Source organism: Scyliorhinus torazame, chromosome 20 (genome assembly GCF_047496885.1).
Source record: "Scyliorhinus torazame isolate Kashiwa2021f chromosome 20, sScyTor2.1, whole genome shotgun sequence".
In the NCBI taxonomy this organism is placed as follows: domain Eukaryota; kingdom Metazoa; phylum Chordata; class Chondrichthyes; order Carcharhiniformes; family Scyliorhinidae; genus Scyliorhinus; species Scyliorhinus torazame.
Window position 1 is genome coordinate 24,471,890 of NC_092726.1, and position 26,581 is coordinate 24,498,470.

General features: G+C 55.5%; 1 protein-coding gene across 1 annotated transcript in view; it reads right to left on the bottom strand.

The window, feature by feature from the left end:
* Positions 1-25,199, bottom strand: part of LOC140396979 (bone morphogenetic protein 1-like) — a 409,856-nt gene extending 384,657 nt beyond the window's left edge. Inside the window, 3 exon segments of the mRNA XM_072485982.1 lie at positions 4,930-5,067; positions 5,869-6,012; positions 23,764-25,199. Of these exon segments, the coding sequence (XP_072342083.1) occupies positions 4,930-5,067; positions 5,869-6,012; positions 23,764-25,183 (1,702 nt within the window). The 5' untranslated portion in view covers positions 25,184-25,199.
* Positions 25,200-26,581: the final 1,382 nt, after the last annotated feature.

The window sequence follows — 26,581 nt, forward strand, 5'->3', positions numbered from 1 at the left end:
AGGGGGGGCGGCAGGGCCGAGGGAGGGGGGGCGGCAGGGCCGAGGGAGGGGGGGGCGGCAGGGCCGAGGGAGGGGGGGGGCGGCAGGGCCGAGGGAGCGGCAGGGCCGAGGGAGCGGCAGGGCCGAGGGAGCGGCAGGGCCGAGGGAGCGGCAGGGCCGAGGGAGGGGGGGCGGCAGGGCCGAGGGAGGGGGGGCGGCAGGGCCGAGGGAGGGGGGGCGGCAGGGCCGAGGGAGGGGGGGGCGGCAGGGCCGAGGGAGGGGGGGCGGCAGGGCCGAGGGAGGGGGGGGCGGCAGGGCCGAGGGAGGGGGGGGCGGCAGGGCCGAGGGAGGGGGGGGGCGGCAGGGCCGAGGGAGGGGGGGCGGCAGGGCCGAGGGAGGGGGGGGCGGCAGGGCCGAGGGAGGGGGGGCGGCAGGACAGAGGGAGGGGGGGGGGGGCGCGGCAGGACAGAGGGAGGGGGGGGGGGGGCGGCAGGACAGAGGGAGGGAGGGGGGCGGCAGGGCCGAGGGAGGGGGGCGGCAGGGCCGAGGGAGGGGGGCGGCAGGGCCGAGGGAGGGGGGCGGCAGGGCCGAGGGAGGGGGGCGGCAGGGCCGAGGGAGGGGGGGCGGCAGGGCCGAGGGAGGGGGGCGGCAGGGCCGAGGGAGGGGGGCGGCAGGGCCGAGGGAGGGGGGCGGCAGGGCCGAGGGAGGGGGGCGGCAGGGCCGAGGGAGGGGGGCGGCAGGGCCGAGGGAGGGGGGCGGCAGGACAGAGGGAGGGGGGCGGCAGGACAGAGGGAGGGGGGCGGCAGGGCCGAGGGAGGGGGGCGGCAGGGCCGAGGGAGGGGGGGCGGCAGGGCCGAGGGAGGAGGGGCGGCAGGGCCGAGGGAGGGGGGGCGGCAGGGCCGAGGGAGGGGGGGGCGGCGCGGCCGAGGGAGGGGGGGCGGCGCGGCCAAGGGAGGGGGGGGGGGGGCGGCAGGGCCGAGGGGGGGGGGGGGCGGCAGGACCCTAAATCACACAAGCCTTGCCAAGCTGGCTTCATCTCCACAGGTTTCTTCCAGACACTGAGTCGGTGAGAGAACATGCACCCACCCGTTTAGACGGACTTTCCAGAAAGTGCCAAAAACAAGCCACAGCGAGAAGCTCCTTACTTGTAAAATGAGGACAAAGTAATCGACCGTCTTTCCACGCACATACAGATAGTGATCAGCGGCCATCTTGTTGCTCTCGTCGAACTTGATCTCGTTGATAACGTCGGGGTGTTTGAGGAGGCGGAGGAGGATCTTCTCCGACATGTATCCGGCGGAAAAGAGAGTGACCTCTGCAAAGAGGAGTGAGAAGGATCAAATAAAACCCACTGCCGCACACGCGCGACTCAGTCTCGACTCAGTTCTGATGTGGTGTGTTTGGGCTCGATGCTCCACCTGGTCACAATGGGGGTCAATCATATGTGCCCCCAGTGAGGACCAGCTCCCGTGGTGGTTGCCTCAGTGCCTGTGAACCCTTGCCCCAGTGAGCGTCAGCACCCACAGGGCCTACGCCCCTGTGGAAGCCAGTTCCCCAGGGAGATAACAGAAGGAATGGTTGAAGGTTTCCACAGAGGGCTAAACGGGAGCAGTCGGCCAGCCGTGTTGCGTCCTTTTGGATGAAGCCCTTGTTTGGCCAAGTTAGCCGAGCGTGAAGACACTCTGGGGTCAGTGATGTGGAGCTAGCTGCCCAACCCGTATCTCAAAAAAAAAATTAGCTCTCACTGTCTCAGTCAACTGTAAAGCAGAAAGAACAGATATATATATTTTTAAAAAGCTGACGTACATTTTTCCAAATCTCCGCTAACTCAGCCATGCAAAGCACAAACAAGTTTCTGTTCTGGCAATTGTGCTGTGTTTTTCCCACAGTCCAAGACAGACATGACGGGTAATTGCCTGGATCCCTGTAATTAAGTCTTTGCTTGAGGCGGAGTGTGTTCACTGAGCTCATCTGTCTGCACAGCCCAGAGCAGGACACTGTGTTTTTACAGTTATAAACAACTGCAATAAACTTAATCTCTCTCACACACACAATCACACAACGCTCAGCACAATCTCTCACACAATCTCACGGACCAGGACAATGTGCTTTTACTGTTATCAACAACAGATGAAACAAACACACTCGCACATGCATTCTCCCTCGCGCCCACAATCGCACTCTCCCTCGCGCCCACAATCGCACTCTCCCTCGCGCCCTCACTCGCAAACACAGTCGCGCCGTCACTCGCGGGCACAGTCGCGCCGTCCCTCGCGGGCACAGTCGCGCCGTCCCTCGCGGGCACAGTCGCGCCGTCCCTCGCGGGCACAGTCGCGCCGTCCCTCGCGGGCACAGTCGCGCCGTCCCTCGCGGGCACAGTCGCGCCGTCCCTCGCGGGCACAGTCGCGCCGTCCCTCGCGGGCACAGTCGCGCCGTCCCTCGCGGGCACAGTCGCGCCGTCCCTCGCGGGCACAATCGCACCGTCCCTCGCGGGCACAATCGCACCGTCCCTCGCGGGCACAATCGCACCGTCCCTCGCGGGCACAATCGCACCGTCCCTCGCGGGCACAATCGCACCGTCCCTCGCGGGCACAATCGCACCGTCCCTCGCGGGCACAATCGCACCGTCCCTCGCGGGCACAATCGCACCGTCCCTCGCGGGCACAATCGCACCGTCCCTCGCGGGCACAATCGCACCGTCCCTCGCGGGCACAATCGCACCGTCCCTCGCGGGCACAATCGCACCGTCCCTCGCGGGCACAATCGCACCGTCCCTCGCGCGCACAATCGCACCGTCCCTCGCGCGCACAATCGCACCGTCCCTCGCGCGCACAATCGCACCGTCCCTCGCGCGCACAATCGCACCGTCCCTCGCGCGCACAATCGCACCGTCCCTCGCGCGCACAATCGCACCGTCCCTCGCGCGCACAATCGCACCGTCCCTCGCGCGCACAATCGCACCGTCCCTCGCGCGCACAATCGCACCGTCCCTCGCGCGCACAATCGCACCGTCCCTCGCGCGCACAATCGCACCGTCCCTCGCGCGCACAATCGCACCGTCCCTCGCGCGCACAATCGCACCGTCCCTCGCGCGCACAATCGCACCGTCCCTCGCGCGCACAATCGCACCGTCCCTCGCGCGCACAATCGCACCGTCCCTCGCGCGCACAATCGCACCGTCCCTCGCGCGCACAATCGCACCGTCCCTCGCGCGCACAATCGCACCGTCCCTCGCGCGCACAATCGCACCGTCCCTCGCGCGCACAATCGCACCGTCCCTCGCGCGCACAATCGCACCGTCCCTCGCGCGCACAATCGCACCGTCCCTCGCGCGCACAATCGCACCGTCCCTCGCGCGCACAATCGCACCGTCCCTCGCGCGCACAATCGCACCGTCCCTCGCGCGCACAATCGCACCGTCCCTCGCGCGCACAATCGCACCGTCCCTCGCGCGCACAATCGCACCGTCCCTCGCGCGCACAATCGCACCGTCCCTCGCGCGCACAATCGCACCGTCCCTCGCGCGCACAATCGCACCGTCCCTCGCGCGCACAATCGCACCGTCCCTCGCGCGCACAATCGCATCGTCCCTCGCGCGCACAATCGCATCGTCCCTCGCGCGCACAATCGCATCGTCCCTCGCGCGCACAATCGCATTCTCTCGCGCGCACAATCGCATTCTCTCGCACACAATCGCATTCTCACTCGCACACAATCGCATTCTCACTCGCACACAATCGCATTCTCACTCGCACACAATCGCATTCTCACTCGCACACAATCGCATTCTCACTCGCGCACACAATCGCATTCTCTCGCGCGCACACAATCGTATTCTCTCGCACACACAATCGCATTCTCTCGCACACACAATCGCATTCTCTCGCACACACAATCGCATTCTCTCGCACACACAATCGCATTCTCTCGCACACACAATCGCATTCTCTCGCGCACACAATCGCATTCTCACTCGCACACAATCGCATTCTCACTCGCACACAATCGCATTCTCACTCGCACACACAATCGCATTCTCACTCGCACACACAATCGCATTCTCACTCGCACACACAATCGCATTCTCACTCGCACACACAATCGCATTCTCACTCGCACACACAATCGCATTCTCACTCGCACACACAATCGCATTCTCACTCGCACACACAATCGCATTCTCACTCGCACACACAATCGCATTCTCACTCGCGCACACAATCGCATTCTCACTCGCGCACACAATCGCATTCTCACTCGCGCACACAATCGCATTCTCACTCGCGCACACAATCGCATTCTCACTCGCACACACAATCGCATTCTCACTCGCACACACAATCGCATTCTCACTCGCACACACAATCGCATTCTCACTCGCACTCACAATCTCACTCACACACATACACACACACACTTGCTAAGCGCCCTTGGGCTCCCTGCTAGAAGGGGCAGTCAGAACAATCCCCACAGATACTGCCGGGGTCACAACAGCAAAAGATGCATAGGCAACAAAGCAGCCACACGCACCAGATCCCTCTCTCAAACAGTGCCAATCCCAAAATACCACAGCAGAAACAGGCGAACCTCACTCCAATGCCCCTCATTAGAGGTATGGGGCTCAGAGGAAGCCATTTGGCCCATGGCACCTGTGCTAGCTCTTTGAAAGCCATCCAATTAGTTCCTTTTCCTCCTGCTCCTGCTCCTTTTCGGTTTCCAGTTACAACTTCAATCCCCATTTTCCAAAGTCAATATTGAATCTGCTCCCAGCCCCCGTTCAGGCACTGGGTTCCAGATCACAAAAACACAGCGTGAAGAAATTTCTCATCTCCTCTCGGGTGCGCACAAGAGATTTTGAACTGCAGAACAGGGCAGGGGGAAGCACGAGAGGTGTCGACACCTAACCCCGCGACAGCAGAGGAGCAGCATCTGGGCACAAGGTTAACTCACCCGTCGACAGGAAGCGGTGAGCGGCCAGCAGCAGCTGAGGGGACACCTTGACCTTCACCTCTTGGGTGGTGGGCTTGAAGGCCGAGAAGTCCCTTTTCTTGCCCGCATGAGCAACCCTCTTCTTGGAGCGATTGTCAGCTGAGGGGAAAAAAAGACAAAGGCACGGAGGCAGCTTAGAAATCACTTCACAGCCCCCAGCAGCCCGCTGCACCTCAAGCGTTCCATTCTGCAGAGACGCCATGTTGGGAGTCGACGCGCTGACAGAGGCAGCCAGAACCACTTTCGCAGCATTTTTCATAGAATTTACAGTGCAGAAGGAGGCCATTTGGCCCATCGAGTCTGCACTGGCTCTTGGAAAGAGCACCCTAACCCAAGGTCAATACCACCACCCTATCCCCATAACCCAGTAACGCCAGCCAACACTAAGGGCAATTTTGGACACTAAGGGCAATTTATCACGGCCAATCCACCAAACCTGCACATCTTTGGACTGTGGGAGGAAACCGGAGCACCCGGAGGAAACCCACGCACACAAGGGGAGGATGTGCAGACTCCGCACAGACAGTGACCCAAGCTTTAGCGTGGCCAATCCACCCAACATGCACATCTTTTGGACTGAATGTTGCTGGGCGTCATTGAGGGAGTCCAGAACAAGGGGGCAGAACCGTAAATTTGAGCTACAGCAGTCAGAAGTGATTCCAGGGAACTCTTCATGCAAATGGATAGTGGAAATCTAAAACCCTCCCCCCTCACTAAAATATGGTACAGGTAGGAGTCAATTGAAAATTTCGAAACAGGCCTTTAAACAAGGATAATAAGGATGGGGAGCCAAGGCAGGTGTGGAGTTACGATACAGATCACCTGTTATCCAGTGGGAAATCAGAACTAGAGGGGATGAATGGACTCCTGACCCCCGCCCCGAAAATCAAAACAACTCACTGTACAAGTCGGATTCATCAAGGATTTCAGATTTGATGATCTCTTCAATCACGTCCTCGAGAGTGACGAGGCCCAGCACCTCGTAGAAGGGATCACCCTCACCTTCGCTGTTCACCTTCTGTACAATCGCCAGGTGTGATTTACCTTTAACACAGGGAGTGGGCAGCATTTAGATAGAAATACACAAATAAAGACAAAGCATAGCTCACAAACATAGCAGTAAAATGGAAAAGGGAGGAGTACCGCAAAACTTCATTTAGACCCAATTCAGGTACAGCACGGGGTTAGTATAGAGTAAAGCTCCCTCTACACTGTCCCCATCAAACACTCCCAGGACAGGTACAGCACGGGGTTAGGTACAGAGTAAAGCTCCCTCTACACTGTCCCCATCAAACACTCCAAGGACAGGTACAGCACGGGGTTAGATACAGAGTAAAGCTCCCTCGACACTGACCCATCAAACACTCCCAGGACCGGTACAGCACGGGGTTAGATACAGAGTAAAGCTCCTCTACACGGTCCCCATCAAACATTCCCAGGACAGGTACAGAACTGGGTGAGATACAGAGTAAACCTTCCACGACACTGTCCACATCAAACACGCCCAGGGCAGGTACAGCACAGGGTTAGATAAAGGGTAAAGCTCCCTCTACGCTGTCCCCATCAAACACACCCAGGACAGGAACAGCACAGGGTTAGATACAGAGTAAAGCTCCATCTACACTGTCCCCATCAAACACTCCAGAATAGGTACAGCACGGGGTTAGATACAGAGTAAAGCTCCCTCTACACTGTCCCCATCAAACACTCCGAGGACAGGGACAGCACGGGGTTAGACACAGAGTAAGGCTCCCTCTACACTGTCCCAATCAAACACTCCCAGGACAGGTACAGCACGGGGTTAGATACAGAGTAAAACTCCCTCTACACTGTCCCCATCAAACACTCCCAGGACAGGTACAGCACGGGGTTAGATACAGAGTAAAGCTCCTCTACACGGTCCCCATCAAACACTCCTAGGACAGGTACAGCACGGGGTTAGATACAGAGTAAGGCTCCCTCTACACTGTCCCAATCAAACACTCCCAGGACAGGTACAGCACGGGGTTAGATACAGAGTAAAACTCCCTCTACACTGTCCCCATCAAACACTCCCAGGACAGGTTCAGCACGGGGTTAGATACAGAGTAAAGCTCCCTCTGCACTGTCCCCATCAAACACTCACAGGACAGGTACAGCATGGGGTTAGATACAGAATAAAGCTCCCTCTACACTGTCCCCATCAAACACTCCTAGGACAGGTACAGCACGGGGTTAGATACAGAGTAAAGCTCCCTCTACATTGTCCCCCATCACACATTCCCAGGGCAGGTACAGCACGGGGTTAGATACAGAGTAAAGCTCCCTCTACACTGTCTCCATCAAACACTCCCAGGACAGGTACAGCACGGGGTTAGATACAGAGTAAAGCTCCCTCTACACTGTCCCCATCAAACACTCCAAGGACAGGTACAGCACGGGGGTAGATACAGAGTAAAGCTCCCTCTACACTGTCCCCATCAAACACTCCCAGGACACGTACAGCACGGTGTTAGATACAGAGTAAAGCTCCCTCCCCACTGTCCCAATCAAACACTCCCAGGACAGGTACAGCACGGGGTTAGATACAGAGTAAAGCTCCCTCTACACTGTCTCCATCAAACCATCCCAGGACAGGTACAGCACGGGTTTAGATACAGAGTAAAGCTCGCTCTACACTGTCCCAATCAAACACTCCCAGGACAGGTACAGCACGGGGTTGGATACAGACTAAAGCTCCCTCTACACTGTCCCAATCAAACACTCCCAGGACAGGTACAGCACGGGGTTAGATACAGAGTAAAGCTCCCTCTACACTGTCCCCATCAAACACGCCCAGGACAGGTACAGCACGGGGTTAGATACAGAGTAAAGCTCCCTCTGTACTGTCCCCATCAAACACTCACAGGACAGGTACAGCATGGGGTGAGATACAGAATAAAGCTCCCGCTACACTGTCCCCATCAAACACTCCCAGGACAGGTACAGCACGGGGTTAGATACAGATTAAAGCTCCCTCTACACTGTCTCCATCAAACCATCCCAGGACCGGTACAGCACGGGGTTAGATAGAGTAAAGCTCCTCTACACGGTCCCCATCAAACATTCCCAGGACAGGTACAGAACGGGGTGAGATACAGAGTAAAGCTCCCACTACACTGTCCCCATCAAACACGCCCAGGGCAGGTACAGCACGGGGTTAAATACAGATGAAAGCTCCCTCTACACTGTCCCCATCAAACTCTCGCAGGACAGGTACAGCACGGGGTTAGATACAGACTAAAGCTCCCTCTACACTGTCCCAATCAAACACTCCCAGGACAGGTACAGCACGGGGTTAGGTACAGAGTAAAGCTCCCTCTGTACTGTCCCCATCAAACACTCACAGGACAGGTACAGCATGGGGTTAGATACAGAATAAAGCTCCCTCTACACTGTCCCCATCAAACACTCCCAGGACAGGTACAGCACGGGGTTAGATACAGAGTAAAGCTCCCTCTACACTGTCCCCCATCACACATTCCCAGGGCTGGTACAGCACGGGGTTAGATACAGAGTAAAGCTCCCTCTACACTGTCTCCATCAAACACTCCCAGGACAGGTACAGCACGGGGTTAGATACAGAGTAAAGCTCCCTCTACACTGTCCCCATCAAACACTCCCAGGACAGGTACTGCACGGGGCTAGATACAGAGTAAAGCTCCCTCTACACTGTCCCAATCAAACACTCCAAGGACAGGTACAGCACGGGGTTAGATACAGAGTAAAGCTCCCTCTACACTGTCTCCATCAAACCATCCCAGGACAGGTACAGCACGGGGTGAGATACAGAATAAAGCTCCCGTTACACTGTCCCCATCAAACACTCCCAGGACAGGTATAGCACGGGGTTAGATACAGAGTAAAGCTCCCTCTACACTGTGCCCATCAAACACTCCCAGGACAGGTACCGCACGGGGCTAGATACAGATTAAAGCTCCCTCTACACTGTCCCAATCAAACACTCCCAGGACAGGTACAGCACGGGGTTAGATACAGAGTAAAGCTCCCTCTACACTGTCCCCATCAAACACTCGCAGTGCAGGTACAGCATGGGGTTAGATACAGGGTAAAGCTCCCTCTACGCTGTCCCCATCAAACACTCCCAGGACAGGAACAGCACAGGGTTAGATACAGAGTAAAGTTCCCTCTACACTGTCCCCATCAAACACTCCAGAACAGGTACAGCACGGGGTTAGATACAGACTAAAGCTCCCTCTACACTGTCCCAATCAAACACTCCCAGGACAGGTACAGCACGGGGTTAGGTACAGAGTAAAGCTCCCTCTGTACTGTCCCCATCAAACACTCACAGGACAGGTACAGCACGGGGTTAGATACAGACTAAAGCTCCCTCTACACTGTCCCAATCAAACACTCCCAGGACAGGTACAGCACGGGGTTAGATACAGAGTAAAGCTCCCTCTGTACTGTCCCCATCAAACACTCACAGGACATGTACAGCATGGGGTTAGATACAGAATAAAGCTCCCTCTACACTGTCCCCATCAAACACTCCCAGGACAGGTACAGCACGGGGTTAGATACAGAGTAAAGCTCCCTCTACACTGACCCCATCAAACACAGCCAGGACAGGTACTGCACGGGCTAGATACAGAGTAAAGCTCCCTCTACACTGTCCCAATCAAACACTCCCAGGACAGGTACAGCACGGGGGTAGGTACAGAGTAAAGCTCCCTCTACACTGTCCCCATCAAACACTCCCAGGACAGGTACAGCACGGGGTTAGATACAGAGTAAAGCTCCCTCTACACTGTCCCAATCAAACTCTCCGAGGGCAGGTACAGCACGGGGTTAGATACAGAGTAAAGCTCCCTCTACACTGTCCCCATCAAACACTCCCAGGACAGGTACAGCACGGGGTTAGATACAGAGTAATCCTCCCTCTACACTGACTCCATCAAACCATCCCAGCACAGGTACAGCACGGGGTTCGATACAGAGTAAACCTCCCTCTACACTATCCCCATCAAACACTCCCAGGACCGGTACAGCACGGGGTTAGATACAGAGTAAAGCTCCTCTACACGGTCCCCATCAAACATTCCCAGGACAGGTACAGAACGGGGTGAGATACAGAGTAAAGCTCCCACTACACTGTCCCCATCAAACACGCCCAGGGCAGGTACAGCACGGGGTTAGATACAGGGTAAAGCTCCCTCTACACCGTCCCCATCAAACACTCCCAAGACAAGTACATCACGGGGTTAGATACAGAGTGAAGCTCACTCTATACTGTCATCATTAATCACTCCCAGTACAGGTACAGCATGGGGTTAGATACAGAGTAAAGCTCCCTCTACACTGTCCCCATCAAACACTTCCAGAACAGGTACAGCACGGGGTTAGGTACAGGGTAAAGCTCCCTCTACACTGTCCCCATCAAACACTCCCAAGACAAGTACAGCACGGGGTTAGATACAGAGTAAACCTTCCTCTACACTGTTCCCATCAACGAAACCTACCCAGACGGTGATGGAATGCGGGTCTGTCTGCGATTCCCCCAGACCTTGATGGAATGTGGATGCGTCTATGATTCCCCCAGACGGTGATGGAATGTGGGTCTGTGTCTGCGATTCCCCCAACGGCGATTTAATGTGGGTCTGTGTCTGTGATTCCCTCAGACGGTGATGGAATGTGGGTCTGTGTCTGTGATTCTCCCAGACGGCGAAGGAATGTGGGTCTGTGTCTGTGATTCCCCCAGACGGTGACTGAATGTGGGTCTGTGTCTGCGATTCCCCCAGACGGTGATGAAATGTGGGTCTGTATCTGTGATTCCCCCAGATGGCGAAGGAATGCGGGTCTGTGTCTGCAATTAGCTCCAGACGGAGATGGAACGTGGGTCTGTGTCTGCGATTCCCCCAGACGGTGATGGAATGTGGGTCTGTGTCTGTGATTCCCCCTGACGGTGATGACATGTGGGTGTGTCTGTGATTAGCCCCAGACGGTGATGGAATGTAGGTCTGTGATTCCCCCAGACAGTGATGGAATGTTGGTCTGTGTCTGTGGTTCCCCCAGACGGTGATGGAATGTTGGTCTGTGTCTGTGGTTCCCCCAGACGGTGAAGCAATGTGGGTCTGTGTCTGCAGTTCCCCCAGTGATGGAATGTACGTCTGTGTCTGTGATTCGCCCAGACAGTGATGGAATGTGGGTCTGTGTCTGTGATTCGCCCAGAGGGAGATGGAATGTGGGACTGTGCCTGTGATTCCCCCAGACGGTGATGAAATGTGGGTGTCTGCGATTCCCCAGACGGTGAATGAATGTGGGTCTGTGTCTGTGGTTCCCCCAGACGGTGAAGCAATGCGGGTCTGTGTCTGCAATTCCCCCAGACGGTGATGGAATGTGGGTCTGTGATTCCCCCGGACAGTGATGGAATGTACGTCTGTGATTAGCCCCAGACGGTGATGGAATGCAGGTCTGTGTCTGCGATTCCCCGAGACGGTGATGGAATGTTTGTGTCTGCGATTCCCCAGACGGTGAAGGAATGTGTGTCTGTGTCTGCAATTAGCCCCAGACGGTGATGGAATGTGGGTCTGTGTCTGCGATTCCCCCAGATGGTGATGAATTTGGGTCGGTGTCTGCAATTAGCTCCAGACGGTGATGGAATGTGGGTCTGTGATTCCCCCAGACGGTGATGGAATGTGGCTATGTATCTGTGATTCCCCCAGACGGCGAAGGAATGTGGGTCTGTGTCTGTGATTCCCCCAGACGGTGATTGAATGTGGGTCTGTGTCTGCGATTCGCCCAGACGGTGATGGAATGTGGGTCTGTGTCTGTGATTCCCCCAGACGGCGAAGGAATGTGGGTCTGTGTCTGTGATTCCCCCAGACGGTGATTGAATGTGGGTCTGTGTCTGTGGTTCCCCCAGACGGTGAAGCAATGCGGGTCTGTGTCTGCAATTCCCCCAGACGGTGATGGAATGTGGGTCTGTGATTCCCCCGGACAGTGATGGAATGTACGTCTGTGATTAGCCCCAGACGGTGATGGAATGCAGGTCTGTGTCTGCGATTCCCCCAGACGGTGATGGAATGTTTGTGTCTGCGATTCCCCAGACGGTGAAGGAATGTGTGTCTGTGTCTGCAATTAGCCCCAGACGGTGATGGAATGTGGGTCTGTGCCTGCGATTCCCCCAGATGGTGATGAATTTGGGTCGGTGTCTGCAATTAGCTCCAGACGGTGATGGAATGTGGGTCTGTGATTCCCCCAGACGGTGATGGAATGTGGCTATGTATCTGTGATTCCCCCAGACGGCGAAGGAATGTGGGTCTGTGTCTGTGATTCCCCCAGACGGTGATTGAATGTGGGTCTGTGTCTGCGATTCGCCCAGACGGTGATGGAATGTGGGTCTGTGTCTGTGATTCCCCCAGACGGCGAAGGAATGTGGGTCTGTGTCTGTGATTCCCCCAGACGGTGATTGAATGTGGGTCTGTGTCTGTGATTCCCCCAGACGGTGATGAAATGTGGGTCTGTATCTGTGATTCCCCCAGACGGTGATGGAATGTGCGTCTGTGTCTGCAATTAGCTCCAGACGGAGATGGAACGTGGGTCTGTGTCTGCGATTCCCCCAGACGGTGATGGAATGTGGGTCTGTGATTCCCCCTGACGGTGATGACATGTGGGTGTGTCTATGATTAGCCCCAGACGGTGATGGAATGTGGGTCTGTGCCTGTGATTAGCCCCAGACGGTGATGGAATGCGGGTATGTGTCTGCGATTCCCCCAGATGGCAAAGGAATGCAGGTCTGTGTCTGCAATTAGCTCCAGACGGAGATGGAATGTGGGTCTGTGTCTGTGATTCCCCCAGACGGTGATGAAATGTGGGTCTGTATCTGCGATTCCCCCAGACGGTGATGAAATGTGGGTCTGTATCTGCGATTCCCCCAGACGGTGATGAAATGTGGGTCTGTATCTGTGATTCCCCCAGATGGCGAAGGAATGCGGGTCTGTGTCTGCAATTAGCTCCAGACGGAGATGGAACGTGGGTCTGTGTCTGCGATTCCCCCAGACGGTGATGGAATGTGGGTCTGTGATTCCCCCTGACGGTGATGACATGTGGGTGTGTCTATGATTAGCCCCAGACGGTGATGGAATGTGGGTCTGTGCCTGTGATTAGCCCCAGACGGTGATGGAATGCGGGTATGTGTCTGCGATTCCCCCAGATGGCAAAGGAATGCAGGTCTGTGTCTGCAATTAGCTCCAGACGGAGATGGAATGTGGGTCTGTGTCTGCAATTCCCCCAGACGGTAATGGAATGTGGGTCTGTGTCTGCGATTCCCCCAGACGGTAATGGAATGTGGGTCTGTGATTCCCCCAGACGGTAATGGAATGTGAGTCTGTGTCTGTGATTCCCCCAGACGGTGATGGAATGCGGGTCTGTGTCTGTGATTCCCCCAGACGGTGATGGAATGTGGGTCTGTGTCTGTGATTCCCCCAGACGGTGATGGAATGTGGGTCTGTGTCTGCGATTCCCCCAGATGGCAAAGGAATGCAGGTCTGTGTCTGCGATTCCCCCAGACGGTAATGGAATGCGGGTCTGTGTCTGCAATTAGCCCCAGACGGTGATGGAACGTGGGTCTGTGTCTGCAATTAGCCCCAGACGGTGATGAATGTGGGTCTGTTTCTGCGATTCGCCCAAACGGTAATAGAATGTGGGTCTGTGTCTGCGATTCCCCCCGACGGTGATGGAATGTGGGTCTGTGTCTGTGATTCCCCCAGACGGTGATTGAATGTGGGTCTGTGTCTGCGATTCCCCCAGACGGTGATTGAATGTGGGTCTGTGTCTGTGATTAGCCCCAGACGGTGATGGAATGTGGGTCTGTGATTAGCCCCAGACGGTGATTGAATGTGGGTCTGTGTTGTAGCCACCTAAAATGGCTGAGTCCCGATTAATTTGGCCAAAACCCGATGTAAAATGGCTAACCGAAAACGCTGATGGGAAAAGCAGCCAACGGGGTACAAACTGACAGCTGCAGACAGAACAGCGTATTCGGCTCTGGGGAAGTCGGCCCAGATCGGTACCTGCGACCATTAGCAGCACATCAACCCAGACATCTGCAGTTTAATCGGCTATCCCCGGGAACAATTGCAACATATTAGCAATTGAATGCCGATCCAGACCTCTCGCCGCCAGCAGTGGCCGAGACAAAGAAAGGTGAACGACCACCCCCCGATCAAGGAATCGCCCCATTATTGGGTTCAGATCGACCCTTCTCTCCCTTCTTCTCCTGCTCGCAACCTTCGCAAGAACCATCGACCAGCAACCGAAAGTTTGACTCCAGCGATCGCTACCCGATAGAGACTCCTAGCCATCGACCCGTATCAGCCGTTGAATCCCGCAGGCCAGACCCAATTCGATAAGCCATTTGTTTCCCTGACCTGGTGGGCCATTCCCAAAAGTTAAGTATTGGCCAGTAGTGGTAGGTAGTAGTCTAGAAGGTAGGATTATTGTATAAGTATTTATTGCTGTATATAATAAATGACCATTGATTTCAATCTTACTAAGCGGTGTGCTGTCTTATTAATCATAACGAGAGCTTGAACCACGTGGCGGTATCAGAAAGATACCTGGCGACTCGTGAGCAAAGGTGACAGAATTAGAGCTAATAAAACTAAGGCTAATAAGAGCAACAGTGTCTGCGATTCCCCCCAGACAGTGATAGAATGTGGGTCTGTGATTAGCCCCAGACGATGATGAAATGTGGATGTGTGTCTGTGGTTCCCCCAGACGGTGATGGAATACCCCAGACGGTGATGGAATGTGGTGTGTGTCTGTGGTTCCCCCAGACGGTGAAGCAATGCGGGTCTGTGATTTCCCCCAGACAGTGATGGAATGTACATCTGTGTCTGTGATTAGCCCCAGACGGTGATGGAATGTGGGTCTGTGTCTGCTATTTCCCCCAGACGGTGATGGAATGTGGGTGTCTCTCTGCGATTAGCCCCAAACGGTGATGGAATGTGGGTCTGTGCCTGCGATTCGTCCAGACGGTGATGGAATGTGGGTCTGTGTCTGTGATTAGCCCCAGACAGTGATGGAATGTGGGTCTGTGTCTGCGATTCGCCCAGACGGTGATGGAATGCGGGTCTGTGTCTGCGATACCCCCAGACGGTGATGGAATGTGGGTCTGTGTCTGAAATTAGCCACAGACTGTGATGGAATGTGGGTCTGTTTCTGCGATTCGCCCAGACGGTGATGGAATGCGGGTCTGTCTGCGATTCCCCCAGACGGTGATGGAATGTGGGTCTGTGTCTGTGATTCCCCCAGACGGTGATTGAATGTGGGTCTGTGTCTGCGATTCCCCCAGACGGTGATGGAATGTGGGTCTGTGTCCGTGATTGGCCCCAGACGGTAATGGAATATGGGTGTGTCTGCGATTCGCCCAGACGGTGATGGAACGTGGGTCTGTGTCGGCGATTACCCCAGACGGTGATGGAATATGGGTCTGTGTCTGTGGTTCCCCCAGACGGTGAAGCAATGCGGGTCTGTGTCTGCAATTCCCCCAGACGGTGATGGAATGTGGGTCTGTGATTCCCCCAGACAGTGATGGAATGTACGTCTGTGTCTGTGATTAGCCCCAGACGGTGATGGAATGCTGGTGTGTCTGCGATTCCCCCAGACGGTGATGCAATGTGGGTCTGTGTCTGCGATTCCCCCAGACGGTGATGGAACGTGGGTCTGTGTCTGCGATTCCCCCAGACGGTGATGGAACGTGGGTCTGTGTCTGCGATTCCCCCAGACGGTGATGGAACGTGGGTCTGTGTCTGCGATTCCCCCAGACGGTGATGGAACGTGGGTCTGTGATTCCCCCAGACGGTGATTAAATGTGGGTCTGTGTCTGCGATTCCCCCCAGACAGTGATGGAATGTGGGTCTGTGATTAGCCCCAGACGGTGAAGGAATGCGGGTCTGTGTCTGCGATTCCCCCCAGACAGTGATGGAATGTGGGTCTGTGATTAGCCCCAGACGGTGATGGAATGCGGGTCTGTGTCTGTGATTAGCCCCAGACGGTGATGGAATGTGGGTCTGTGTCTGCGATTCGCCCAGACGGTGATGGAACGTGGGTCTGTGTCTGCGATTACCCCAGACGGTGATGGAATGTGGGTCTGTGTCTGCGATTACCCCAGACGGTCATGGAATGTGGGTCTGTGTCTGTGGTTCCCCCAGACGGTGAAGCAATGCGGGTCTGTGTCTGCAATTCCCCCAGACGGTGATGGAATGTGGGTCTGTGATTCCCCCAAACAGTGATGGAATGTACGTCTGTGATTAGCCCCAGACGGTGATGGAATGCGGGTGTGTCTGCGATTCCCCCAGACGGTGATGGAATGTGGGTCTGTGTCTGCGATTCCCCCAGACGGTGATGGAACGTGGGTCTGGGTCTGCGATTAGCCCCAGGCGGTGATGGAATGCGGGTATGTGTCTGTGATTCCCCCAGACGGTGATTAAATGTGGGTCTGTGTCTGCGATTCCCCCCAGAAAGTGATGGAATGTGGGTCTGTGATTAGCCCCAGACGGTGATGGAATGCGGGTCTGTGTCTGTGATTAGCCCCAGACGGTGATGGAATGCGGGTACGTGTCTGTGATTCCCCCAGACGGAGATTGAATGTGGGTCTGTGTCTGCGATTCCCCCCAGACAGTGATGGAATGTGGGTCTGTGATTAGCCCCAGACGGTGAAGGAATGCGTGTCTGTGATTAGCCCCAGACAGTGAAGGAATGCGGGTCTGTGTCTGTGATTAGCCCCAGACGGTGATGGAATGTGGGTCTGTCTCTGCGATTAGCCCCAAACGGTGATGCAATGTGGGTCTAAATCTGTGTCAGCGGTTTGATTAGTCCCAGTCCCTTGCTCCTTCTCATCAGTGTCCTTTATTTAACAGTCACTATTGAAGCTGCTATCATCCCCTAAGGTCGTACACCCAAATCACAACTTGCACAAAGTATTCTCATCACCGCTCCAGGTCCTGGCTTCATTATAATCCTGGGTCGCTTGCTCAATGATCACCTTGCTATTGGAATCAGTTGCTGATTGACTCCATTAAAAACCTTGCACACCCGTCAAATCTCACTCCACAACCATCCCGTGATCCACGGGCAACACTCCCAGCTTCTGCAGCCTCTAATCTGCCTGCCCCCAAAAAACGTCACAACAGGCCACCCTCCCATGACAGAATTGCTATTCTGCAGAGATGACAGTCTGGTGGTCACCAAACAAGATAGTGTCACTCCCACGTAACTCTCTCAAAACTCTCTATTATATGCTGCCACATTGACCCGAATCCTAATGAGGACTTATAATCAGAGCGCAGGCCAGAGGCGGGGGTGAAAGGGAACAGGAGGCAGAGATTAATGGAGAGCTGAATGACCTCTGATCACGGGGCGGAATTGGCTCCACTCAGACCACAGACTGTAAGCGCGGCGTGTGCAGACACCGCCAGCCAGCTTGATATAGGCCCTCAGCACTAAATTTAAATCTTAAATCACAGTGTTCACGCACATCAAATACCAGCTGCTTTCCCCACATTAATGGCCAACCACAAAGAAAAACAGTGCCCCTTTCAACTGTCTCTCTGTCTCCCCGTCGGCTCATTCTGACCATTTTGATCGTCTGCCCCAGTCTCCCGACTTGGCTTCTTGTCAAATTCCTCTGGACCGCATTCCTCTGGCGGCCGAGTGACAATAGAGTCACGACACAAATGCAGCCTGCAGTCGGGGTCTGCTCTCAGTCCCTGGGAGGCGCTCAATCTGCGAGCAGACAATTGGGGGCCAAAGCAGGGCCTGGCGGGAGAAAGCAAGGAGCGAGAGGCAGACGCTAGCCTGTCAATTATTGCTGCCACTGAGCAAATGAGAGAACTCCAGGAACTGCTGCAGGTGTCAGAGCAGATTTATAACAATCTCAAAAGCACCGATCACACAGTTAACAATTAGACTGCATGGTCTATAGCACGGCCAACGCTCCTTCAATGTCACAGTCAACGTGTCGCCATTGGTGGGCTTTCTATCCTCAGGAGACATGTTCACGGCCCAGGACAGTGCTCCCCCCCCCCCCAAATAGATACTGAAGATCCCCAGGCTCCTCGAATGAGCAGGCGGTCCTCCCAGCGCCCTGGCCAACACACCCCAAGCACCCGAGTCCCTCTTTTGAATACCGAAATGTTGGGAAGGTCATGCCCAATTTACACACAGCAAGGCTGCAATGTGTTAAAGGCCAGGTAATCCATCCGTGATGTCGATTGGGGGAATAAACAGCCCAATCAAGCGCTTTCACGGTTTGAAGTAACCTTCTCATTAAACGGCAACATGACGGAGCAGGTAGTCTATTTCAGTTACGTTAAAAGGGTACATTGTGCGAGAAGCTCCCTGTTGGTTCATAAATTGATTTTCTCTCATCAGAGCCACATTTCAATTTAGTCGGGCATGGGGCCAACATTCACGTTAATGTACAGAAGGGCCAGCAATAAAAGCTGCAGTGTGTCAGCAGCTCAGATCCTGCAGAATGCTGCCAATTATTGCTGTCCTGCCCTGGGAGTATCAGTATTGTCTACAAACCAGTGCTGTACCTGTCCTGGGAGTGTTTGATTGGGACAGTGTAGAGGGAGCTTTACTCTGTATCTAACCCCGTGCTGTACCTGTCCTGGGAGTGTTTGATGGGGACAGTGTAGAGGGAGCTTTACTCTGTATCTAACCCTGTGCTGTACCTGTCCTGGGAGTGTTTGATGGGGTCAGTTCAGAGGGAGCTTTACTCTGTATCTAACCCCGTGCTGTACCTGTCTGAGAGTTTGATGGGACAGAGGGCGTTTTATTCTGTATCTAATCTGCGACTGTTTAACACTAGGTTGGGAATACAAAGTAGACATTTTGAATCAAGCAATGTAAAACTACCCGGAAACAGAAATCCGATTCACCCGGGAGGCGATGCCACGGTTGATCTGGAACCAGTGGGGTATGAAGCGATGGCGATTCAGGTCCACCGGCTGCTGAATATCTACCTTAACTGGGACCAGGAACCAAACCCTCGCCTAAAAGGGTGGTGCCTTGTGGAGTCCACAATGTTCCAAAGCTCCGGAGCAGCCGAACAGGTTCACAGCGGCTACCAGAGACTGCACCCTCCCTGCTGGCTTCCCGCCCCACTGTGTAACAAGGGTGTGGGGGCATTAGAATAAGGCCCCATTTCCCCGCCCAAAGAACGCAAGCCAAAGAGAGTCAATTAAAATCAAGATTTGGTGCACATAATGGTGCCAGTAAGACGTAGCTGCGTTTCCCTAAACGACACCAGCGACCACACTTCCCAAGTACTTCACTGGCTGGGTATCCCGAGGGGGCGCGAAGTGCGATATAAATAACCTGGAAGCAGGCACGTATGTGACCCGAGGAACCAGCAGTTACAGCTCATTGATCTTTAAAGCTCTAGATACAAGTATGGCCCTGGGGCTGGTTCAGGTCACCACTCCCAAAACATAAAGGGAATGGAGGTGGGGAATTAAATCACACCGGACCCAATAACCTTTAAAGGTCGAGTACCACACTCTCCGTCGGAGGTGTGGGTTTTACAGAGGGAGGTTTGGGGGCGGGGGGGTCTTGTCGCCAGCAAGAGACGACAGGAATGCCCCCTCAAGAGCTTTGGAGAGGTCAGATCAGATCGCCTGCCACACCTTTTTTTTGTGGGAATGGCTGACCAAGCTTATTCTGGAATGGCAAACTCAGGGGGCCACCCATGAAGCTGTCTCTGCATGACAACCCCTCTCTCTTGGATCAGGGAAGCTCAGGGTCCAAACTGAAGTGGTACACACTGCTTTGGGAGCCCCTCGCGTGCCTGCATTCTGCAGCTTCTCAATGGCAGAGGGTTCGACTGCCCGAGGGAGGCCGGGGTGAACCACTGCTCGGAACGGATGACTAAACACTCAAGCGAGTAAACAACTAAAAGGGAACAGACCCTAACAACCAAACTTGGACAGCCCTCTCCGTCAACAGGGAGGAGGCCGGGAACACATTTCGCCAGCGTTTCATTTGTAAAGGTGTCTCACTATCTCCTTTTCAAGGGGCAATTAGGAATAAGCAATAAAATGCTGGCCGAACCAACGACGCCCACAGCCCAGTGAATGAAAGGACTGGTGCCTCAAGGTCTTTGCTTTATTTTTTTTAACCTATTAATAAATTTGGAGTACCCAATTCATTTTTCCCAATTAAGGGGCAATTTAGCGTGGCCAATCCACCTACCTGCACATCTTTGGGTTGTGGGGGCGAAACCCACGCAGACACAGGGAGAATGTGCAAACTCCACACAGACAGTGACCCAGAGCCGGGATCGAACCCGGGTCTTCGGCGCCGTGAGGCAGCGGTGATAACCACTGCGCCGCCCTTCCTCAAGGTCTTTGCTAACAGGATTCTACATTCATTAATTTAACAGCTTTGACCTAATTGCTTTCTGACGGCTGGGCGGTCAGTACCAGTGCCCAAGTCGGGAGGCGGTGGACTCAATATCCCACTGCAGATATTTCGGCTGACGCTCACAGTGGAATATCCAGGGAGTGTGGTGGGGGAGGGGAGGCGCAGAATAGCAAATGCCTTCTTTCTTACTGGGCTAAGCTTCCAGCTAGTCTTGAGTGTTGTCAACAAACACTTCGATGACTAACACAAAAGTGTTGCAAAACTTGCTGCGATTGTGAGGATAATTGCTGGTGATGCTGCCAACTAAAAACCAGGAACTGAACAGAAAGGCAGGGTGTGTACACCTGTCAAACTATTTGTATAAACACGGGGAAACAAGGTGTGTGTGTGAGAGAGAGGACGTGTGTGAGTGAGAGTTCACAAATCACAGTCAAGGAGGGACACCCTAAGAATTGTTGCTGAGCGCACAAATGCTCTGGGCCCGGGATTCTTAAAGAATTGGACCTTTTTAGTGCGACACTTGGAAAAGCAGCGGTCTTCCCCCATTTTGCGACTTAACTGCTGTCCCCAGGTAGACTCAAACTCCCCCCCCCGAAGTACTAACTACAACGCAAAAAAAAAAACAAGAACAAGAGCCCGTGCTCGATCCCAGCCCCGTGTGGAGTTTGCACATTCTCCCCTTGTATGCGTGGGTCTCACCCCCACAACCCAAAGATGCGTAGGGTAGGTGAAATTGCCCCTTAATTGGAAACATTTTTTTTCAAAAAGAGAAGTCAATCGATTAAATGTCAACATTCCCCACTGATCTCGACAGGGCGCCAGATTGAATAGTCACTGTTTAGATTGTCCACTTCTAGAAGGAAAAATTAGTTCTCAATTCCTCACAACTGAAAGGGGTACTTTGCTGCGGACTGTTAACTCGTACTCAGTGTGCCTACTTGCTGTTAGCATAGAGTGAGGAGAAGGACGGTAGACAGGGAGATCAGCGGCACGCACAGCGGGGAGGCTGCGAGCAAAGTGCCCTGCGAAGTACACCGTCGGGAGATACGGGGGGGGGGGGGGGGGTTGGAGAAATGGATGAGGAGTAATCAGAGAAGGTGTGACACCAGACAGCGTTACACTGCGAGCTGTGCATGAATTATGCAGCTTCTTTGTGTCTTTGAAGGCTGAGAATCTACTTCTCAACAGCATGCTCTGATCGCTGCTTTCTCGGTTACAGTAACGTCCTCCCAGTGCCTGGGCACAGACCGTCAGCGCAACCTCCCCCTCTCCCCCACAAGCATTCGCCTCTCTCATAAGCTGCAACCAAGTTAGAACCCCACACAGCAAACCTGGGCGGCACCTACCGGGAGGTCACCCGACTACGGACACCATCACAGGATCTGTCCACCTGCTCTATACGGGAGTCAGTAATCCTCCCTCCCTTGCCGGTCTAGCCCCATGGGTAATGTAATCCTCCCTTGATACTTGGAAAATGGCAAAGGATTGGTAAAGGATTGGCCTTATTGCTGCAGGAGCCTTCAACAGCATCCAAAACAATGGTACGGGACACAACGGAGACGGCCGGACACAGCCCGTCACAAAACAGAGAGCGGGACTTGTGAATAAAGCCACCTCTAAATTTTGTGCGTAATCTATTCATAAAGAGAGAGACGTGGTTGGGGGGGGGGGGGGGGGGGAAGAGAAGAGAGAGAGAGAGAGAGAGAGAGAGAGAGAGGAGAGAGAGAGAGAGAGAGAGGAGAGAGAGAGAGGAGAGCGAGCGAAGAGGAGAAAAGAGAGGGAGAGAGAGGGATGTTTGGAGGGGTCAACATGGGTGTCACGTGAATGGGACTTAATGCAAATTCTGACACACAAGCAGCAGAGTTTAGAGCGAGCTCCGATCTATGAAGATTTGAGGATGAAACGTTGGCCGCTGGACGCTGATGGTCCCCGGAATTGATGGTTTGGTGGCCGGGGGGGCAGACAAGTTGGAGGGGAGTTGGGTGACATTACAGGACGTGGTCCCCGGGAAGATTTGGAGCCAGCAGCTGAAGAGGCAAATAGAGCACCGACACCCTGCTGGGGCGCAAGGCAGTGATCAGGGACGGGAAGGAAGACACGGCTAGGAACGGAGCTGGTGAAGGCCGCCAAAGGCAACGGCGTGCGCGACGTCCCAATAATGGGCTGGAAGCACCTCATCCAGGGCTGGTATGTAGGACAAGCAGAGACATCAAGCAGGGTCGTCAGCAGTCTCAGACACACCAGGAGTTACGGCAAAGTCTCAGAGAGGTTACAGAGGAGAACCATTCAGGCTATTCCCTGGACAGGCAGGAGCGGGACTAACGGAGAATGCTGTACAATCCTACGCGACCTGCAGTGATCCTCAACTAGAGCATCACCTGCCACAGAAGAACCAAACTGTGAACGGTTAACAAATTAAGCCGAGCACCAAAACACATGACTGGGGATGAATCATTAGTTCTCTATTCCTCCCTCAACTTTGCAACCGCTTCCTGAAATTGTTGTTCAACTCCTAGAGACACAACCGAGGGTGCGAAGACCCTCCCTTTCTCTTGCTAGCGGTTAGCCCACTGGGAAATGAACTACCTCCAGACCTCGGATCCCATTCCCAGCTCGCTAACATCTCGGTAGTGTCAGTGACCAGCCTGCAGCACAGGCGCTCGAAACTCTACAGGGCACGTGAGCGGCAAAGCTCCTCAATACCACCTGCGCTCTTTTATTTTTATATATTTCCGATTAAGGGGCAATTTAGCGTGGCCATTCCACCTACCCTGCACATATTTGGGTTGTGGGGGTGAGACCCACGCAGACACTGGGAGAATGTGCAAACTCCACACGGACAGTGATCGGGGTCGGGATCGAAACTGGGTCCTTGGCGCCGTGAGGTAGCATGGCGCCCTGCCCCCCATTTCTGAATTTGTTCATGGGATGTGGGCATCGCAGGCTGAGCCAGCATCTGCTGCCCATCCCCAATTGCCCCAGAGAGGGCAGTTAGGAGTCAGCCACGTTGCTGCGGATCGGGAGGAAAGTGTAGGCCAGAACTGGCAAGGGCAGCACACTTCCTTCCCTAAAGAGTATCGGTGAGCCAGGTGGGCTCTTATCAGTCAACAATGGGTTTGCAGTCAACGTTAGGCATGTTAGAAGGGGCAGCACGGTGGTGCAGTGGGTTAGCCCGGATGCCTCACGGCGCCGAGGTCCCAGGTTTGATCTCGGCTCTGGGTCACTGTCCGTGTGGAGTTTGCACAGCACAATCCAATCATTGGAAAAAATGAATTGGTTACTCTAAATTTTAGGGGGAAAAAAAAAGACATTTTACAGTCACCCGAAAAGAAGCTACGGGTTGAGACGATAGGTGCCCTAGGATCCGGGGGGGGTCCTCACCTTTCTTGAACTCCTCGAGCATGGTGTCCAGCCGGGTGTCGTAGAAGACGAAGTGCAGCGGGTGGCTGTAGAACTTGGTGATGGTCTTGAGGGGGACGCAGTCGTCGGGGTCGACGAAGGCCAGGTCCTTGACGTAGAGGATGTCGACGATGTTCGACTTCTCCTGCTCGTAGACAGGGATGCGGGTGTAGCCCGTCTCCATGACCTCTGACATGGTGGAGAAGTCCAGCACGGCGTCGACCGCCACCATGAAGCAGTCGCGGATGGGCGTCATGACGTCCTCCACCGTCTTGCTGCGCAGCTCCAGCGCCCCCTGGATCATGTTGAGCTCGTCGGCCTCCAGGCCGTTGGTGGGGCCTGTCACCCGCAGCATCTCCAGGATGCGCTCGCGGCTGTACACCTTGCCCATCTCGCGGCCCAGGGCGCAGTCCAGCAGCCGGCTGATGGGGTACGAGAGCGGGAAGGTGAGCACCATGAAGAACTTGGTCAGCAGCACCGTGCGGGCGCCCACCGCCAGGCCGTGGCGCGAGCAGAGCGCCTGGGGCACGATCTCGCCCAGGATGACGATGCCCACCGTGGAGGCCACCACGGTCACCCAGCCCGAGCCCAGCAGGCCGTCCAGCAGCACGGTGAGGGTGCTGTTGACCAGCACGTTGCCCAGCAGCAGCGAGCACAGCAGGTAGTTGCCCTGGCGGCGGATGGGCTCGATGGCGCGGGCGTGCCGCCGCTCGCGCTCCTCGCCGCAGTTCTGCACGATGCGCAGCTCGGTGGGGTCCAGCGCCATCAGCCCCAGGTTGAGGCCCGAGAACATGCCCGAGAGCAGCAGCAGGACGGCGGCCAGCGCGGCCTCCAGCCAGAGGGGCAGCAGAGGGGTGGGGCGCTCGGCCACGCGCACGCGGCTCCAGGCGCCCGCGTGCAGCAGCCAGCCCGCGCTCCCGCCGCTCGCGCGGCTGCACAGGCCGAACAGCCGCGCGCTCTCGCCCTTGCGCAGCGCCTTCACCCGCACGCTCAGCAGCGCCGAGGTGGGCCGAGCGGCCTGCGCGCCCGCCTGCACCTCCATGTCCTTGCTGCGGTTGGGGCAGGCCCGCCGGCTCCCGTTCGTGTTCTCACTCCCCTCCTCCTCCTCCTCCAGCTCGGCGAAGGCCACCCGCCGCCATGTCGCGTTGTCCACGCCGCTGCCGAACAACCTCAGCTCCACCGTCTGGTCCTCGGCCAGCCGCAGCTCCTCTCCTCCCCCGGCTCCCTCGGCCGCCCGGCCCGACGCCAGCCGCAGGCCGTAGATGCCGCTCACCAGCCCGGCGTCCTGCTGGGCCCGGCAGCCGGCCCGGGAGTGCAGCAGTACCAGCAGCGCCCACACCCACCACCACTGACAGCAGCAGCAGCAACAACAGCAAAGGCGGCCCGGCTGCGGCCTCGCCATCTTCTGAGCCGCCCGCCCCGCCGCACCTCCTCCCCTACCCCCCTCTCCCCGGCCCCGCCCCCTCTCCCCATCTCCATTGGTCGTCCGCCGCGCGTCAATCAACCCGGCCCGCCCTGCCATTGGTCTCCACCCCGCCCCTGAGTCGTCAGCCCCGTCCCTCCTCCCGGCGTCACAATAGCCCCCCCCCCTCCATTGATCGCGCACGCGTCAATTAATACCGCTACCCGCTTTCATTTGTCGCTCAGGAGTCAATCACAACCCCCCCTTCCATTGGTCGCTGTCCCTCCGGCGCGTCACCAAATCCCGCACCTTCCTCGTTGCCATTGGTCGCAATCCGCCGGCGTCAACAAACAATCACTTCGATTGGTCGCTCACGCGTCAGTCATGTCCGTCCCTCTGCCATCGGTTTCCACCCCCACCCTTGCGTCTCAACCCCGCCCCTCCCCCGTTGCCATTGGTCGCTATCCGCTGGCGTCAACAATGGAGCCCTACACTTCTAATGGTCGTTCACGCGTCAATCAACAACACCCCAGTTCCATTGGTCGCGTCGTGTCACAACTCCCCTGTTGGCCGCCCTTCTATCACGCCGACCGTTCTTTTTCCCATTGGCTTGCCCCCCTGTCACCCATCTCGGCCTCATGCCCCCTCCCACTCAGCCCCGCCTCCTGACTGCCTCCTCACCCTCTTTCCCCATTGGCTAGTCGCGCTGTCCTTCAGTACAGGGAACTCCATTGGTGGATGGGGGCGTCCGTCAGCACCTGCGGCGCTCTCCCATTGGCCGCCCTTTCGCATTGGTCAGTCCCACCCATGCGTGGGGTTCCCACATCCCGCAGGCAGTTTTTTTTCCCTGCCGGTATGGCTGAAGTGATTCGCCCGCGAAGCAAGAGTGGGCAGAGAAATCTCTTCACCCGGAGAGTGGTGAATCTGTGGAATTCGCTACCACAGGAAATAGTTGAGGTCAAAACACTAGTGTGATTTCAAGAAGGAATTAGATTTTGCTCTTGGGGCTAAAGGGATCAAGGGATATGGGGGGAAGGCGGGATCAGGGTATTGAACTTGATGATCAGCCATGATCATAATGAATGGCGGAACAGACACGAAGGGCCGAATGGCCTCTTCCTGCTTCTATTTTCTATATTTGAGTGAATTGAGGTGAATGCTGATTGCACACAACTGACTGTGAGAGGTGTGCTTCCAAAGTGTAAACATTCCTTTTGTTTTTAACTATTTGAAGTTGATGACTGTTCAATTAATCTATGATGTGGAGATGCCGGCGTTGGACTGGGGTGAGCACAGTAAGAAGTCTTACAACACCAGGTTAAAGTCCAACAGGTTTGTTTCGAATCACTAGCTTTCGGAGCGCTGCTCCTCAGGAAGCTAGCGCTGCTCCGAAAGCGA